General features: G+C 34.0%; 1 protein-coding gene across 1 annotated transcript; it reads left to right on the plus strand.

Annotated features, from left to right (window-relative positions):
- The first annotated feature begins 2051 nt into the window (after positions 1 to 2051).
- EIF2 (eukaryotic translation initiation factor 2) lies at positions 2052 to 4685 on the plus strand. Its single transcript, XM_079080860.1, has 6 exons — positions 2052 to 2404; positions 2695 to 2774; positions 3604 to 3833; positions 3936 to 4057; positions 4157 to 4270; positions 4373 to 4685. The coding sequence occupies exons 1-6, from the start codon at positions 2183 to 2185 to the stop codon at positions 4460 to 4462; spliced, it is 858 nt and encodes a 285-aa protein (XP_078936986.1). The 5' UTR covers positions 2052 to 2182; the 3' UTR covers positions 4463 to 4685.
- The last annotated feature ends 14371 nt before the right edge of the window (positions 4686 to 19056 follow it).

The following is a 19056-nucleotide window of genomic DNA, read 5'->3' on the forward strand; positions in this document are numbered from 1 at the left end:
TATATTATTCTTTTTTAGTAAATCAAACATAATAATGATGGATGGTGTAAACCAAACTGATTGGTCGATATATCTAAGTAAACCAAATAATTTTTTTTGTATGGGTGGCTTAGTGTTCACTTTTTAGTTTCCTTCAATGAGAATCATAAGTTGTAGTTGTATTTTATGTGTCTTTTAGAATACTAAATTATACATACATTGTAGATATTTTAACTAAAAAACTATTCTTCACTTGCTAAAAAAAAGTATAGGGAATTTGTTCCATGCCCGAACAGTGTGTCCGACCTTTGTAGGATGCAATCAAATTCTTATACATTGAATGTTCTTTGGAAGATGACATGTTTATGTATAGAAACTAATCATTAAAACGAATATAATCGCCAAAAGACACTATTTGACGAACGAAAACTATTATTTCCGCAAGACCGATTGATAACAACATGTTTCTATTTTGATTTCCTTGAAATAAATTAAAAATAATTTGGTTCATAATTAAATACACAATCAATAGTTATTCTGAAATACAAGTTGGAGATAGCTCATTTAGCTAACAAGGTGTCTAACAAGGAATTACTAACTAGGAGGTCATGGGTTCTATCCCAGGCATATACTAAACCCGCCGTTAAAAAAATAGTTATTCTAAAATACATTAGAACACACATCCGACAAACAAAAGATTTTTCAAAATTTTCACATTTGGTTCATAACTAAATACACAAACAAAATTACAAAATTGAAAAATAAAAAAGTGTGTTTACCACATGTTCTTTAGAATATAACATGTTTCCGAACAATAAATCAAACAATCAAAATTTTCAAAATAAGCTCCTTATTTCTCAAACTTATGATAACCGATAACTAAAATTGTCAAAAAGATCACCATATACCCTAAACCGACAAAATGCCACAAAGAACTACCTCACACCTAAAGGAAACTAATCACTACATTAAAACTGCGGAAACAAACTATCCGCACCCGTCGCTTGGCGCGGGTATACGGCTAGTATATATATATATATATATATATATATATATATATATATATATATATATATATATATTACTTGTGTTAGAATTTTTGATTTCTGAGGTCAATGGTTGAAAGTTAGTGGTATTGGCAACAAAATTAATGACACTAACTTTCACATAGTTTAGTCAATGAGAAATCAAAAATTCTAAAGCATGTTATTTTGTGGTAGATGAAGAATAAATGATGTATTATGTATATGATTCCAAAATCCATCTCCTTACACTCAAATAAAGCTCATTTCATTATAAATGTAAGATTGCCAACCTGAAGTCTAGGTAAGCCATTAGCATCACACCAACCCTTGCTTAGGACTTCTAGGAGAAAGTTTACAATCAAACCTACATCTAGCTTGTCAAAAGGGTAAATGTTCTCATTGCCAAATAAGCCAATGTCTAGATAATAAAAAGAAAGTGTTCAAATCAGTCAACGTCTACCTTATAAAAAAAGAAAAATGTTCTAACTGTCAAATAAACTCATATCATAAAAGAAAAAAATGTTTGTGTTATCAAATAAGTCCAGATTATATTTATAAAAAGGAAAAATGTTTCTATTTTCAATTTCCAGACAACACACAAGTCTTAATCTATTTCAAGTATGAATGCATATCTTCATAATATAAATCATTGCACACAACAATTATATTTTCCAACACCTTGCAAAACAAGTCTTCATGTATGCAAAAGCTTACATATAGTATTTCAGAATTGATAAATGTTAAAAATTAAAATAAAAAAACTAAATGAAAAAGATAAAATGATATTATTCGAATCGAATTCACATTCAGAATAAGCCAAATAAAACAAGCCACATTTACAATTTCTACATTTTCTCAAAAAATAAATTTCAAATTCATTTAAAATTTTATCAACCAAATACTAAATAACATTTTAATCATCCTAAATTCAAAAAGAAAAAAGAATAAAAAAAATTCTCACGAAAATCCAGCAATGCAATTGCAATTTGCAAACTCCTGTTATCATATATGGGCCTTCGTTTTTATTTGATAGCCAGAAGCCCAGAACAAAACACAATCTCTCCGTTCCAGATCAATACGCTTCCTAAACCCTAGCATATTTGTTCTCTCTCTGTTTGCCGTCCGGCACTACGAATCTCAGTTTCTCCGATCAAATAACAGTCGGAAAGTCTGAAACCATGGCGTCGGCGGATCAAACAGTGCTGCAGTTCGTACCTTTGTCTACCAGCCTGTCAGCCAAGGTTCATCCTCTTGTGATATTCAATATCTGTGATTGTTTTGTGAGACGACCGGACCAAGCTGAAAGAGTCATCGGAACGCTTCTTGGATCCGTTCTCCCTGACGGAACGGTGGATATTCGTAATTCGTATGTCGTCCCTCACAACGAATCGTCTGACCAGGTTAGCTTTAAATTAACCTACTTTGTGCTTTTTGGTGCTGTGTCAAGTATTGTTAGCGCAGAAGTGTAATTGTTGATTTACTAGCAGAAAATAATAATAATGCCTAACAGCAAGGTCCGCTATGTAATATTGGTTGTGACCTTCAACAGAAGTTAGAGGTGGACAGCCTTGATTTTTAAATGGAATTTAACATTAGTGCCATAACGAATGAAAGTTATCTATCAAAAGCTTAAGCTATAGCGAACTGTCATCCGACACTTATTTCATATTCTCTTTTATCATTTTGCAAGGTTGCTCTGGATATTGATTATCATCACAACATGTTGTCGTCTCACCAAAAAGTGAATCCAAAAGAAGTGATTGTTGGATGGTAATTTCTCTTCAAATGTGCCTTAACTATTGTCGATTTACACTTGTTTCTCACTTTATGTATTGTCATCCCATGTCATGCTGTTTGATTTTGCATTACCTATAGTTGAAAATGTTAACTGTTTGTTACATAACTAGTTTATTTTTAATTATATTGCTTCCTAGACTTCTATGGTTGGACTGTGAGACTGTAATTATTATGACATGTGAGCTTTCTTTTAATTGCTTCTACTAAGAGTTGTAGGTGGTTGAGGATCCCAGTGTGCTTTCTGTAAATGTTTTGCACACAGTGTGTAAGTAATTAACCATTTATATGTGAGGAATCATAATTATTTTAGCTTTCTCATCTTATTTACTAGCTAAAGTTCCTTTTAACTTTCAGAACTCTTGTTTACCTTGAATCTTCAAAATGAGAAACTGCTTGTATAATGTAATATAAACCCATATGTTGAAATTTCGGAGTATTTTTAGTCAGTTGTGAACTTGCGACTCTGATTCTTTGTATATTAAAGATTATGATTACATGTTGTGAATACATGTTGAGGGCAATAAGGTAGGCATTCATATGTGAAAACACATTTTAGCAGCCTGAAAGAAAAGATAGGAATATTCATCTAACTGGAAATACAGGAATGGAAAAGAAGAGTGAATAGAAAATAATTAGACTGTATCATGGTGCTCTTGCTTTTATACTTTTCAACATGTATTATTTATTACCCTGTTTTACTTGTAATCGCTTCCCAGAACCGTGTCAAGTAATATCAACTTATAAAATATAATGGGAAAAATTGATGAAACTGATATATTAATGTGATCTGAAAACTGTGTAGGTTTTCAACTGGATTTGGGGTGACAGGTGGCAGTGCTCTTATTCACGAGTTCTATTCAAGAGAAGTTACAAACCCTGTTCATCTGACTGTGGACACTGGATTCACAAATGGGGAGGCTTCCATTAAAGCTTTTGTATCTATGAACCTGTCTCTGGGAGATCAGCAACTTGCTGCTCAGTTTCAAGAAATCCCTCTCGATCTCCGTATGGTTGAAGCTGAACGTGTTGGATGTATGTCTCTTTTAACACACCCGCATTCTACTTTCATTGATTTGTTTGCGAATTGGTAAAATATATGATGATGATGATGATGTTTGTGAATTGTGATTTTAGTTGAGATTCTGAAGAGCACAGCAGTTGACAAACTCCCAAGTGATATGGAAGGCATGGAAGCAAGTATGCAACGCTTGCTAGCTTTAATTGATGATACCTACAAATATGTTGATGATGTTGTCGTAAGATTTATTATTCTTATTATTACAAATTGTTTACATTTTCCCTCTTTTAAAAAAAAAAAAAAAAAAACGCCTTCATATATCTTTTGACTTTTTCAGGAGGGTCGTGTGGCACCTGACAACACGGTTGGAAGATTTATATCGGAAACCGTATCATCCGTTCCAAAGATATCACCACCGGCTTTTGATAAGCTTGTCAATGATAGTCTACAGGTAAACTAATACCATTCTACTTCAAATTATTTTCAAATTAAGACATCAATCATACTTTGAAGTTTTTTTTTGTTATTCCTAAATTGCCCTTTTGATTTACAGGACCAATTGCTGTTACTGTACCTGTCAAGCATAACAAGGACACAACTAAGCTTAGCAGAGAAACTCAACACTGCTGCCCAGATCCTGTAAAAGTAAAAACCAGAATAACCAAATCTTGTTATCTTCAAGAGAGATTTTGTTTTTGTAAGAGGTTGTTATTTTTACTGTTAGTCGAGTGAGTGATTGTGCAAATGAAATTCATAGATGCTACTACTAAATTCATATTAGTGGTCGTTTTACTTTTTGGAAGTTTTGGATCAAAGTGTGTTATCTTTTATATTGTTTGGCCAAGTATGTTGATTATTTTTAGTTATATTCCCTTGTGCTTGCATACAAGTTATATCAAGTGATTAAATTCAAGTGAGCATGTTAAACAAGGCCTAAATGCACCATTTTGGTTGTTCTTGATTATATATTTTTCTCCCTCATGTGCAAGTTGTGTCGAGATGTTGCAAAAAGATAAACCATAAATTTAGCATAACTTAACACAAAAGTTAATGATTGATTTTGCAAATGAAGTTTATATATTTTTATCAGTTTATACTACGTTTCAAGTTAACAAACTGTATCTTTTACCAATTCATTCATAATAATCTTTTTTAGGATAATTCGGGATTAAATAAACGTGTAAAATATATAGGCTCAAGAAAGTAACGAAGAAACATGTGGGATCCGAACAATTAATTTCTTATATTGAAGATATATACGTATTTTTTATGGGCTCCTTGATATAAATGAATTATTTACTTGGGCTAAAAAGGTCAAAAAGAAACTTTTGGTTTCTAAAGTCGATTTCAATAAGGCTTGAATTGGGGTTTCTTGGATTTGGACATTTGGTGATGAAACAAATGAATTTTAGCACGAAATGGAGGGGATATATTAAATGTTCGCATTTCTTCTGGTAGAACTTCAATTTTTTAAAAGGTTCTTCTTGTATAAAGATATCATCAACTTTTATGATAAGCAATCCGTCAAACAAAAACAAAACTAGCACTAAAAATCATTAAAAAATTCGAATAGAAACCGATTAAAGATTCGGAATTGTGAGAACTGACTTTGAATACTGTAACTTCTATTAATACATGAATTATGTTATAGTATTAACCATTTAATGCTAAGAATAATCGGGTCTTACAGTATCCCGCTCAAGTTGGAAGGCCAAGAACTTATCATTTGGAGGTCTTATTAATTCCTTTTTAGGGAGTCTTCCACTCTATTTTTTCTCACTTTTTAAAGCGCCTAAGAAAGTTGTTGACACCTTGGAAGGAATTAGAAGAAGATTTCTTTGGGGAGGAGAAGATAACAAAAAGAAAATAAATTGGGTTGCTTGGAAGACTTTGGTTAAACCGAGACATCAAGGGGGATTGGGTGTGAATTGTCTTATATCGCTCAATTTAGCTCTTCTTGTCAAATGACATTGGAGACTCAAAACCGAGCTCAACAACCTTTGGGTGAAATGTATAAAATTGTGGCATAGGATCTCATGCAATGATGGTAAACCGTTGGCTAAAGCTTTTCTTACGGCATTTGCATGATATTTAAAAAACAGGCGTTGGTTTGGAGGAGTGTGGTGTTTATATTGATACCTTGACAGAAAGAAGGGTGGAGGATGGAAAAAAACATTCACTTCTGGAAGGATAAATGGTGTGAAGGGTTGGTTCTCAAAGATGTTTATCCAGTCTTATATCGAATTGAAAGGAACAAGAATTGTATGGTTTATGACAAACTATAGTAGTTCAGACCTCATGTCACAAATGGAAGCTTTGAAGATAAATAAATATGGTTCCAAACTTAGGTGGTCCTTAATTAACTTTACCTCCATGGAGCATATGAAAAGCTGGAAATGATATTTTTTTCAAGAAGGCGAGGCACAATCCCATGAAGAGGATGAATGAGATACAACTTAATTCTTTCAAATAAATTAAACATCGATCTAAGTTCATGTTGTTACTTTGGTGTGATTGGTGTAATTTTTCATTTATTTGCTATTAACTCTTGTACCTATGATGTTTTGTTTTTCTTTTCCAGCATCTCATTAGTTTTTAATAATATTTTCGTCGTTCAATTTTTTTTTTTTAACATTATTGTTGTTCTTATTTGAACATTTCAATTAAAATTAATAAAAATAGATCAATAACAGTTTTAAAATTAAGAATAACTGCTTTTAAGATTTTTAACAATTTTGATTTTTGTTTGAATCTTTCAATTAAAATTAAAAAAAAAAAAGAATTAAAAAAATAAAAGATTTGAAATGGAAATATGAATGGGGATTCCCACAAATGAAGGGTTGGTCGGATGCCATTAGATGTACATTTTAGCAAAGGACGGAAATCAGGGCCGCCTCAAATTCACTCACGCTTGCCTCTTACAACTCAATCTGCACATAATACAATTACTTTAATGCCCTCGGTTTTCACCCCTTTCTCCATTCAAACAAAATATTATTTCGGACAACTGGAAAGAGACTCACTCACTAGTCAGAGTCACTACACAATTCTCTCCCCACTTTTTTTTTTGACTCTTTTAAGTTTTAATTTACCCCCTTCGTTCACTAATTATTATATTTCTCAAATACAATAATAAAACTAAAAATTACATTAGAGAACAAAACAAATAACACAATCGTTTTTGGTCTGTTTGTTAACATTGTGGTTATGCATTTTAAAAAGAAATAAAATAAAATAATGGGCAGTTCGTTTTTTCTTTCTTTGTAGATATATTTAATTTATAAGTGGGGAAGGGAGACAAAGAAGGGAACCGCAGCCAAACTAAGGTTCCAAGTGGCTAATGACAAAATCAACTAATAATAAATAAATTACTTCTTCATATATATTGTATTTAATAAGAAATCTTATTTTAACAAGCTAACATAACAACGAGTTGTCTGTTAAGTAATATTTTTCACGACTTCGTTTTACAAGTAAAATTAAATAATGAATGAGATGGTTATTAATTACAGTTAAGGACACTTACTAATTTTATATTTATCTTTAAAATTTTGTTTCTTACATGTTTAATTCTGATTATTTTAACTTTGAGTATATTAAATACATAAAACATATCATTTTTATTAAACATTGCAATACAACTTATTTGTTTGTCAAAATATTTGACACCTACTACTACACGTGAATATTTGGATCTCTGGACCGGACCGGACCTGAACTGGTTTTTTATAATAGGGTTAGTTCTCGGTCATATGAATCAAGTAAAATTGGTCCGGGGTACCAAACCGGTCCGGTCTGGGTACAAAATCGGTTTGGACCGGATTTAAAAAAAAAACAAATCTTTAGCACATCTTTTCTATATATCTCATTCAGTTGGATTGACATGTGATTTTTTTTAGTATGTAATTTAAAGTTTGTACATGACTTTAGACTATAATTTTATATTTTTTTGTTTTATATTCAATGACTTACTGTCCCCCGAAACTGGGATATCAAAACTGAAAATTTTCAACTTTTCAACTATTTTTTTAGCCTTTATTATTATGTGAAATCTTTAAAACATGGTTTGAAGTTGGATGAACATGCAGTTTTGTTCCAACATGTAGTCTAGAGTTTGTACATGATTTTAGAATACAATTTTGTTGTTTTTAGTTTTATATTTAATGACTTACAGTCTCCCGAAGTTGGAATATCAAAACCGAAATTTTCAGTTTTTTAACTATTTTTAGACTATAAATTTGTCGTTTTTGGATTTGTATTTGTTTTATGCTTCATAATAGATAAACTAACTTTCGATAAGGCTTCAATGATTTGCACCGTATGCACCTAAAGTTGTACAGGTCCAACGAGTACAAGAACCTGAAAACTCGGACTTGGACCTGGACCTAATAATACTTCGGTCCAAGATCCACCAATTTCTGCCAAACCGGTTTGGTCCAAGAGCCGATTCGGTCCAAATGCTCACCTCTACCTAATGCAAATACTCTTTAAAAGTCTTAGGTCAAAGTAAGCATTGTATTTCATTTTAATAAATAAAAGACAGCCATTTCATTCTCAAAATAAATACCAACATCTTTCTTGTAAGGTTACAATAAGTGTCACAACAATCTTTTATATTTTTTTAAGATTGTTTTATTATTTAACAATTAAAATAGAGAATAATGATTTTGGCAAGTTTATTAAAAAGAGCATGTTTATGTTTATTATTGATAGTTGAGGTGGAGTAGTCAAGAACATTGTTGGGAATTGGAGAAAGCAAATTGACCATCTCACTTCTTCCAACAATTACACTCCGACCACATAAGTTAAACAACTTATTTCTTATGTATTTATATCTTTTATGAAATCATATAATATCTTATTGCTTTCATTCGATCTTATGTAAATAAATTAATATTATTTGAGACAATCAAGATAAGATGAAAGGAAATACTAAGAAGAAAATATAACTGTTTTTGCTATTATAAATAATTTATTTTCGGGTTGAATAATAAAGATGTAACTTATATTATTATTATTATTATAATTACCATCAAAATGGCTTAAAGTGGTGATGGTTTGGTGTGAAACACTCAACTGAATAAATATCTTTATGTAAATATATAATTACAAAATATAAAAATAATATTGTATTCCATTTAAATGCCACATATATAGTTAAATGCCATTATTTATACTTATTATAAGTCAACTTATGTAAGACGTATTTTGACTATATGATACATAAGAACAAATTGATACTATTCTAATAAATGTATGGTATTATTATTATTCGATAATAAAGATAATTTATTAATATGAAAGGCAAACCAGGGAATCAACTTATTTAAATAATTGTTGATTTATGTGTTCTTTGTCAACCGTACCTTTTTCTATTAATTAAAACATACGCTTGTTTAAAAACTTGATGGTATATGTCAAGTCTATTATTGGAGTAGTTTATATCTCTTTCAAAAAATATTCATTATTTAAAAACTCGTTGTTAAATACGATGTTTAAAATATAATTCAAAATTTTGAAAAACTGCAAGCGTATTAGTCATTAGATTTTTAAGCCTTTGCAATCTTAAAAGTCGTTGGTCGTTCTTTTTTTCAAGTAAATTAATCAAATAAACTCAAAATGTTAAAAAATAAATAAATTACAATGATTAGTGATTTTGAGATAAGTTACAAAAATATGAATGAAAATTTTTATTGGATTTGGATTTTTTTGATTATATATTTCGTTTAATTTTACTGCTACAAAAACAATGTTTATTAAAAAAATCAATTCCTTTCTTTTTCTTTTTTGATATGCTAAAATAGTTATAAGCATGCGTAGAATTGTTTATACACATGGGTTTTGATGATATGTGAATGTAAATCTTATAATTAAATAATCCAATCCCTTTTTTATTGTGCAAAAAGAGATTTGTGGGTGTTTAGTCTTCTTTTCTTGATTACGGTTGGATATATCAAGATCGTGATGATTATTTTGTGGTTGATATTTTTAAGAAGGAACATATATTAATAAAGTAACTAAAAATAAAAAAATATCCACTAAATATGGATTGAAAAGAAGTTGTAAAGCCTTTCACACTAAACAAAGACGATAACAAGTGGAATCAAAGATGGCGGTGATGCGAGCATGTTAAGGATTGAAAAGAAGCTGTAAACCCATTCACTCTTTCTTCATTCGTATTTGTTGTTGATGTGAAAGGGTTTCATGTTGCTCTAAATGAAGCTATTGACAAAATATATTTGGTGGAGCTAAGGTGGTAAACAATGGGTAGGTGGTGTCCTATTTTTTCTATGCGGATGACCCAATGTTCGCGAATGGTCTCATGAAAATGCTAAATAAAAGTATGGTCTGGATTATAAGATGTTTATATTGCGTGTCCAACCTTAAAATGAATTTACAAAAAAAAAAAAAAAGTTAGTAGGGGTTTGAGTAACACAAACAAAAGTTGAGGATGTTATAAAAGATGATGATAACAAGAATCAAAATTGAACACCAAAAACACAAAATCCATGTGGAAATCAATATAGTGAAATCCACTTAGACTTATTGTATATAAAATTGATAATGAGAAGGCCAGAAGGGTTTGTAGAGTTGTTAATAGCGACCATATGAGAGAGGAATATGAGATGATGTAATAATTAATTTAATAACTAAAAGCCTATATTTAAATTGCCAAGCTAAAGAATCCTAAAAAAAAATCAAATAACTTCTAAAACTCAAGTATTTTTTATGATCGGCATAATATTAATTAAAAAACACTACCAAGGTTATAAGGAGTGATAACACTCCTAGCACATTGACACATCATTTTTTTTAATACCATGTTTTTTTTTTGTATGCCACCTCGTTAGCATATTTTTCTTAGCATTTCATAGAGAGTGGTAGTACCATAACACTCATTGATTTTTTTTATATATTTATGATTTACTTTTTCAAATTTAAATAAATTATATTTTTTTAATACACAAACCTTTCATATTACATATATTATATTTTTTAAACACAAATACTTAATATTAAATAAAAAAGGTTACAATAAATTAAAACATAAAATATGATTTTGGGGGCGAGTTGTAGCAGACACAACGTTGCGCGGATGCACCCCATTTTGGAAATTTTCGAGGTTTTGGGTATGATTTCCTGCTTCGTTTCTGTATTCTGTTTGGTATGATTTGTTCAATTTTGTTGATTTCGAGATGTTGATTGTTGTTGCTACGATTCGTATTTGGTGTTGGTTTTTTGTTATTTTTGTTTGACTGTTATTGGAAATATTGCCTCGAAAGATGATTCTCTTCAATCCAATAGTACCCAACTCGATGGCAAAAACTATGCCTATTGGAGTTATGTTATGAAGAATTTATTGCAAGGCAAGAGTATGTAGGGGATTGTTAAAGGTAACAAGAAAAAACCAACAGATGATAAGGCTGAGAATTATGCAAACTTACTGGAGTCATGGGAGACTGATAACTCCAAGATCATTACTTGGATTAATAATTATGTTATCCAGTCTATTGGTACTTAGTTGGAAAAGTATGACACAACAAATAAGGTTTGGGATCACTTGGATAGGCTATATACTCAGTCTAATATTGCAAAGTAGTACCATTTAGAGTTTGATATTTGAGCCTTCCAACATAACAATCTTAGTGCTTAGGAATTCTATGAAGCTATGTCGGATTTGTGGGATCAGTTGACTCTTACAAAACCTGCTGAATTGAAGGCATTTAAGCCTTATACTGATAGAAGGGAGGAGCAATGTTTGGTTCAGCTCTTGATGGCGTTACGTTCAGATTTTGAAGACTTGCATGGATCAATCTTGCATCGCATACCTCTTCCCATTGTTGATTCGGTTGTTCACGAGTTGATTGATGAAGAAACTCATATCAAGTCCCATGTTGACAAAGATCCCAAGACAGCCACTCTTGCTATCTTTGTTGTTCCACAATGACCTCAATCTTCAAACCAGAATCGTCCCAAAGTTGCATTTGATGAGTGTGCTTTGTAAGTAGGAATGACAATGGGGCGGGTTCGGGGCGGGTCATGATTTCCCAAACCCGAACCCGATTTCTAAATGTGTCCCCGACCCCGACCCGATACCCGACGGGTTTCTTATCGGGGCGCCCCGTCGGGGCTAAAACTTTCCCCGAACCCGACCCTAAACCCGAAACCCGATAAATACCCGAAAACCCGACCCAAAAACCCGAAATGTGGCAGAAAAAATTAGGTTTCAACAATTCTAAATAAGAACATCAAAAATAAGTTTCAAGAGTACAAAAATCAGCTTAGGTTTCAACCAATGTAATATCAAATTCAACAATTCTACACAGATTAGGTTTCAACAGTACAAAAATCAGCTTCACAGTTCAAATAAGCACAAATTCTAAATAAGAACATCAAAAATCAGTTTCAAGAGTACAAATTAGCAAAAAGTCAGATTCAAACAGTTCACATAAGCTCAAATCCGAAATCAGAAAATCAGAAATCGATTTCAAGAGTACAAATTAGCACAAAACCAGATTAACAGTACAAACAAGCTCAAATTCGAAATCAGATCAATAAGAAAACAGAAATCAGTTTCAACAATGTATTGAAGGGTGAAATGTCAACTAGTGGCGTCGATTAAAGAAGAGAAGAGAAATCAGATCAACATGTTATCAATTTCAAGAAAGAACGAATCAGAGGTCCAATTTCGAGTTTGATTGCGATTTTTTCTTGTGCTTGGCTTCGATCGAAGAGAAGAAGAGTTGTGCGTCGATTGATTAAAGAAGAGAAGGGTCGCAGGTCGCTGCTTGCTGGACGCTGCTTGCTAGACAATGGTCGCTGGTCGCAATAGCTTCCTATTGATCGACGATGGTGTACTCGATTAGTTGACTTCGATGAAAATGAATGATGAAAACGATCGACAGATCATCGGACCATAGCTGAAAATTTGATTTTCTCAATTTAAAATAATGAGTCGGCTGGAAGTCTGGAACCTAGAAGAGAAGCGTGAATGTGTGATTTTAGGGTTAGTCTTCCAGGGGCAAAAGTGCAATATATATATATATATATATATATATATATATATATATATATATATATATATATATATATATATATTCGGGGCGGGGCGGGTCGGGGCAGACACTCTCCACTCCCTGCCCCGAACCCGAAAAAATACCCGATAAGGACCCGATACCCGACCCGACACCCGATAAGAGCGACCCGACCCGACCCGAAAACTTCGGGAATCGGGTTTTTCCGTCGGGTTCGGGTTTTTTTGCCATCCCTATTTGTAAGAAGAAGAACCATTGGAAGGCAAATGTTGGATCTATATGCTCAAGAATCATTATTGAGTAACATTGCTAATGAAATATGATCCTATAGGGTCACACCTTAATCGACTTGGTACTTATTGAATATTCATTAAGTAATTGGTTATTAATGAATAAATTCAACTCTTGTATTTAATTAGAGAAAAATTATTGTTTTATGAAACAATATTGTAAGAAGTGGAAAAATAGTATTGATATGATATGGTATCATATAATAAGTCATGTATAAAGTTTTGGACACTTTGGTTAACCATGATTAAATTAAAGGCTTACTCTACCATGGTTAAAAAGACTACTGAACATTTTTGTCCCCATTAGGCCTCATGGCCGAAACTTTTAGGGGGATGGAGGTTGCTTGTCAACCTTCATCCTCTTGTCCCCCATGCCTCTCTTTCTATCCAATACTTTAGAGTATTTTAATATAAAGGCTTTACCTTGCATAGAGTATAAAAAGGGGCTCTTATGCATGAAAAAAATTGCTAGTTATTTGTCACAATTCTCTTCTCTTTTTCTAGTAAAGTCGTAGCTTTCTAAGAACCAAAAGAGCTCTCTCTTTTGAAGTTGGTTCTTGCTTTTGGTGGTCACTTTGTATCTTCCTTTTAGTACTTAATTGTTTAAGCACTTAAGGCTTAAAGAACAAAGTCATACAAGAAGAAATCTAGCAATTTTGGTACTTTGTTCTTGGTGGTGGATACTTATAAAGAAGTTCAAGCTTCTTGTTCTTTCCATCTTCATCAACACCCTAAATCCAAGAGGGTCAAAAGGATTCAAAGGTTGTTATTTCTAAACACTATATGGTTGTTGTAAGATTATTCTAACCTCTTTAAAAGAATCCTTGATGGTTTGGTTTTGTTATATACTTGAAAGTTACTAGAAAATTTTATAGCTTCCATTGCCGTTTTTTGTGAAAAACTAACTATTTTATGTATCAAAACCCATCAGTGGTATCAGAGACATATTTTAAATGTTAGAATGATTTTTCATGTTATAATAATCTTTGTTTTTTTTGGAAAACAAACATGGATTTCTTTTTGGCTAAATAAATGTCCATATTTGTTTTCTTTGGCAACTTGTTAATTTTTTATATAACCATTTTTCCATGCATTTTTCTTATATAAAAGTTGTCTTAGAAAAAACAAAGAGTTGTCTGTTGATATGTTTGATAAGTTTTTTGTGTATAAACAAGTCATTAGGATATTTGTGGTTGCTATTTATTCATATGATGATGTAATAGATAAATATGTATTATTTCATTTGTTTATTTTTATATGTAAAAAATTAGTTTTAGACTAGTTGTAATTTATTTTATAAAAATGTAACAAGATGGTGCTTGAAGATCTTATGAAGATATGAAGACATGAAGCATTTTGAAGACCTTGAAGTGTCTCATTAAGTCCTTTAAGAAATGACTTAATATTTGTTGTGATGGCTCACAATAAATATCACTAGAAAAATGTCTTTGTTTATACTTTAAATGTATGCTTGTGATGTTTATTTTTGTTGTTATAAAATGTTGTACGTATGAAAATATGTTTTTCATGCTAAAAATATTTTCACAAAAAATAACATCAAACTCGGGGTTTAGAGTTTTATATAGAAGTTTCCAACATAAGATGTCAAAATTGAGTTTTATTTAAAAAGAGTTTTAAATTTTTAGAACTCTTAAATAACCAAACTTTTAAAGATATAAAAAGGTTTAAAATATTTTTTAAACTTAATCTAAACTCCATAACTTAACAATAAAAGGTTGTTTTATTAAAAAGTTAGAAACCGATTCCAATTGTTATAACGTCGAATTAAAATTGAATATAAATTTTAACTAGTAAAATTATATATAAAATAAAAGCCCTTATTTTCAAAACTTCAAATCTATGCAATCCACTTAAAAATCACTTGAGATTTTTGTGCGATTCTTTTGGATTTTAGGGCCACCTTATTTATTTGGCTTGTCAAAAATGGCCAATGTGTTTTGTATTTACTTATGGGATAAATGTCACCTAACCATTTGTGAAATATAATTCACATGTTTTTTAAATGGATGATTTGATCAATTTCTTATGTGATAAAGGTCACCTAAGCATAAGAGTTTTGAAGCATAGTTAGGATGAACATGCCATTAAAAACAAAGTAATGTTTTTTTGGATCCCATAAATCTAAAAGTTACATAAGAGTTGTAATTGGTTATCACAACCTACCGATCAACAAAATCACTTGTGTTGTGGGTCACATCCTCAAGTTATTTTGGGTGATGCGGATCTTAGCTTTTCAAAATTTAATTTGAAAGGTAATTAATTTTTTAAAAAAATTATATCAAATATATTAAAATGAATCTTATTATTTTGTAGATGACTACCCCAACTGTAACCACCTCATCACTCACCATCCGATCCATCCTCGAAAAAGAAAAACTAAGCGGACCTAATTTTCTTGATTGGTTTATACAACTAAGAATTGTCCTCAATCTTAAGAAAAAGGACTATGTCCTTGATGAACCTATCCCGGAAGAACTCCCGACCAATGCTGCCAAAGCATTGAAAGATGTTCGGGTGAAACATGTAAATGATTCGACCGGAGTGGCTTGCATCATGCTTGCAACTATGACTCCTGAAATTTAGAAAACTTTTGAGTTTCATGAAGCTTTTGAAATGATTGAAAAACTTAGAGTCATGTTTCAAGTTCAGGCTAAGAAAGATAGGTTTGAGACCTTGAATTATTTCATTGGTTGCAAGATGGTTAAGGGATCTTCTGTGAGTGCACATGTGCTCAAAATGAAAGCTTATATTGAGCAACTTTCCCGCCTCGGATTCCCATTTGGGGATGAGCTAGCGACCGATGTGATCCTAGCCTCAATTGCCTAAGTCATTCAACCATTTGGGGAGCGTCGATTTTATTTGTGAAGAAAAAGGATGGGACGCATCGGATGTGTATTGACTACTGGGAGCTGAATAAGCTAACGGTGAAGAACCGTTACCCACTCCTGAGGATCGAAGATTTATTTGATCAACTTCAGGGCGCATATTGGTTCTCCAAGATCGACTTGCGTTCGGGTTATCACAAGATGAGGGTCAGAGAGGAGGATATGCATAAGACGGCCTTTCAGACTCGTTATGGTCATTACGAGTTCGTGGTGATGCCTTTCGGGCTCACCAATTCTCCAGCCGCATTCTTGGATCTCATGAATCGCGTATGCAGGCCCATGTTGAATCGGTATGTGATTGTGTTTATTGATGACATCCTGGTCTATTCCAAGACCCATGAGCAACATGAGGAGCATCTGAGGGAGGTATTGGAAACTTTAAGAGGGAGAGACTGTATGCGAAGTTCTCCAAGTGTGATTTCTGGTTGCGTGAGGTGCAATTTCTGGAGCACCTTGTCAACCAGAGCGACATTATGGTCAATCCGGCCAAGTTCGAGGTAGTGATGAGGTGGGAGCTTCCGAGGTCTCCATATGAGATTCAGAGTTTCCTTGGATTGGCAGGTTACTACCGGAGATTCATTCAGGATTTCTCCAAGATAACGGTTCCTTTGACCAGATTGACAAAGAAGATTGTCACATTTCGTTAGGGGCCTGAGCAACAGGCAGCTTTCGAGACTCTGAGATAGAAATTATGTGAGGAGCCGATTTTGACCCTGCCAGAGGGTGTTGAGGACTTTGTAGTATATTGTGATGCTTCGATCACGAGCTTAGGTGCAGTGCTAATGCAGCGGGGTCATGTGATCGCTTACGCCTCGAGGCAGCTGAAGCCTCATGAGGCGGATTACCCTACACACGATTTGGAGCTGGGGGCGGTGGTGTTTGCCCTTAAGATTTGGCGACATTACCTCTATGGGTTCCGTTGTACTATCTACACGGATAATAAGAGCCTAAGGTATTTGATGGATCAACCAAATCTAAAAATAAGGCAGCGTAGGTGGTTGGACGTGGTAAAGGATTACGATTGTGAGATCCTTTATCACCCGGGGAAGACTAACGTGGTGGCCGATGCTCTCAGCCGCAAGGCGGTCGCAAATTCGATCAAGGATTTATGTTTGAGGATGACAGTGATTACTCCACTATTAGAGCAGATTTGAGAGGCTCAGATTGAGGTTATGAAGGAAGAGCATCGAAAGAGTGAGCGCATTGTGGGTCAGGTGGCTTCCTTAGATTATGATAGTCGGGGGTTATTGACCCTTCATCGAAGGGTGTGGATTCCGTATTAGGGTGGTGCGCGAAAAATTTTGATGGACAAGGCGCACGAGTCGAGATTCTCTATTCATTCCGGAGCGACAAAGATGTATAGAGATCTTCGGCCTAATTATTGGTGGCCATGTATGAAGCAGGAGATGGCATGGTATGTGGAGAGGTGGTTGACTGGCAGGATAATCAAGGCCTAGCATCAGCGACCCCATGACAAAATGGAGCTGTTGGATATTCCCGTTTGGAAATGGGAAGAGATTACAATGGATTTTATCACCAAATTGCCTCGGGCGGCGTGCAGAGTGGATTCGATATGGGTCATCGTGGATCGATTGACCAAGAGTGCGCATTTTATCCCGATCCAGGAGAGTATCTCTGCGGAGAAGTTGGCAGACATCTTCATTCGGTAGGTTGTGGCACGTCATGGGGAGCCGGTTTCTGTGGTCTCTGATAGGGATGTTCGGTTCACTTCTAGGTTCTGGAAGAGATTTCACGGGGATTTGTGTAACGACCCAAAAATCCAGGGTAAAAAATTTCATTTTTGTTATAGTAAAAACACTGGTGAAACTTATCCAAACATTGAAAAGCATTTTTAAATAAAAACAATTATCAGAGTTCATTCCCAAAGATCATATATTGCGGAAAACACGGGTGTATGCGCTGCGATCGTCCCGAACTCTTCATTTGAAAACTGAAGTACCTGAAACAAAACTGAAAACCGTAAGCTCAAAGATTAGTGAGTTCCCCAAAACATACCACACATGAAACCACATAAGTCATGCATAGAAACATATAAGGATGTCATGAAAACCCTCCACGGTCTTACTCCGATGCCATGGGAAACCCCACATGGTCTTAACGAACTGCCATGGGAACCCCCACATGGTCTTAGCCTGGAATGCCATGGGGGCCCCAATGGTCTAACATCCAATTGCCTCGGGCACCCCCCGGGGTCTTCCATGCAAGTATCACAGAGACAACTAGCATACCACATATCACAAAGACAACTAGCATACCACATAACACAAACACAACTAGCATACCACATAACACATAATGGGCAGACATTGGTGCCTTCGACCCATGGATATGGTGAGGAGACTCACCTCGAATGTTGAAGCTCACTGCAAGAAACCCTAGTTGCTGACTCAATGACTTCCCAAGCTAGCAATACCAAAACAACATCCAATAAGCAACTGAATTCCAACCCATGATCAATAACCCAAACTTGGGGTAAAATGACCATTTTACCCCTGGCCTATCAAGACTCACAACCGAGGCCCAAGCCCAAAACCAACAAGGCCCAAAACTATAAGATCCATAAAAGCCCATTAATGGCCCAATTTCTAAATTGGGCCCAACCCCATATGGGCCTTACCCAAAAGCCCAACAGTTCCTAGTTCAATAACAATAATTCTCTGTTGGCCCAAAGGTCCAACCCATTGGGCCACTAAAGCCTAAAACCATTGGGCCCACCAAGGCCCAAAACCATTGGGTCCATAAAGGTCCAATACCAACACCTAGGCCCAGCTAGTCATGACTAATCAAGAGTCCAAGCCCGAAAGCCAAACACTCAAAACTCAAACCCAAGCCCGAGGCCCAAGCATGAAACAAGCCCATAAGCCCACTGATGCGCGTACGCGAGGCGTACCCCCTTAGGTACGCTCAACGTACTCGATGATAAAGATCGGGGGCCTCAGGTCAGTATGCGGGGCGTACAAAGACTTACGCGGGGCGTACCTGCTG

Source organism: Lactuca virosa, chromosome 2 (assembly GCF_052849685.1).
Source record: "Lactuca virosa cultivar CGN04683 chromosome 2, Lactuca_virosa_CGN04683_v6, whole genome shotgun sequence".
In the NCBI taxonomy this organism is placed as follows: Eukaryota; Viridiplantae; Streptophyta; class Magnoliopsida; order Asterales; family Asteraceae; genus Lactuca; species Lactuca virosa.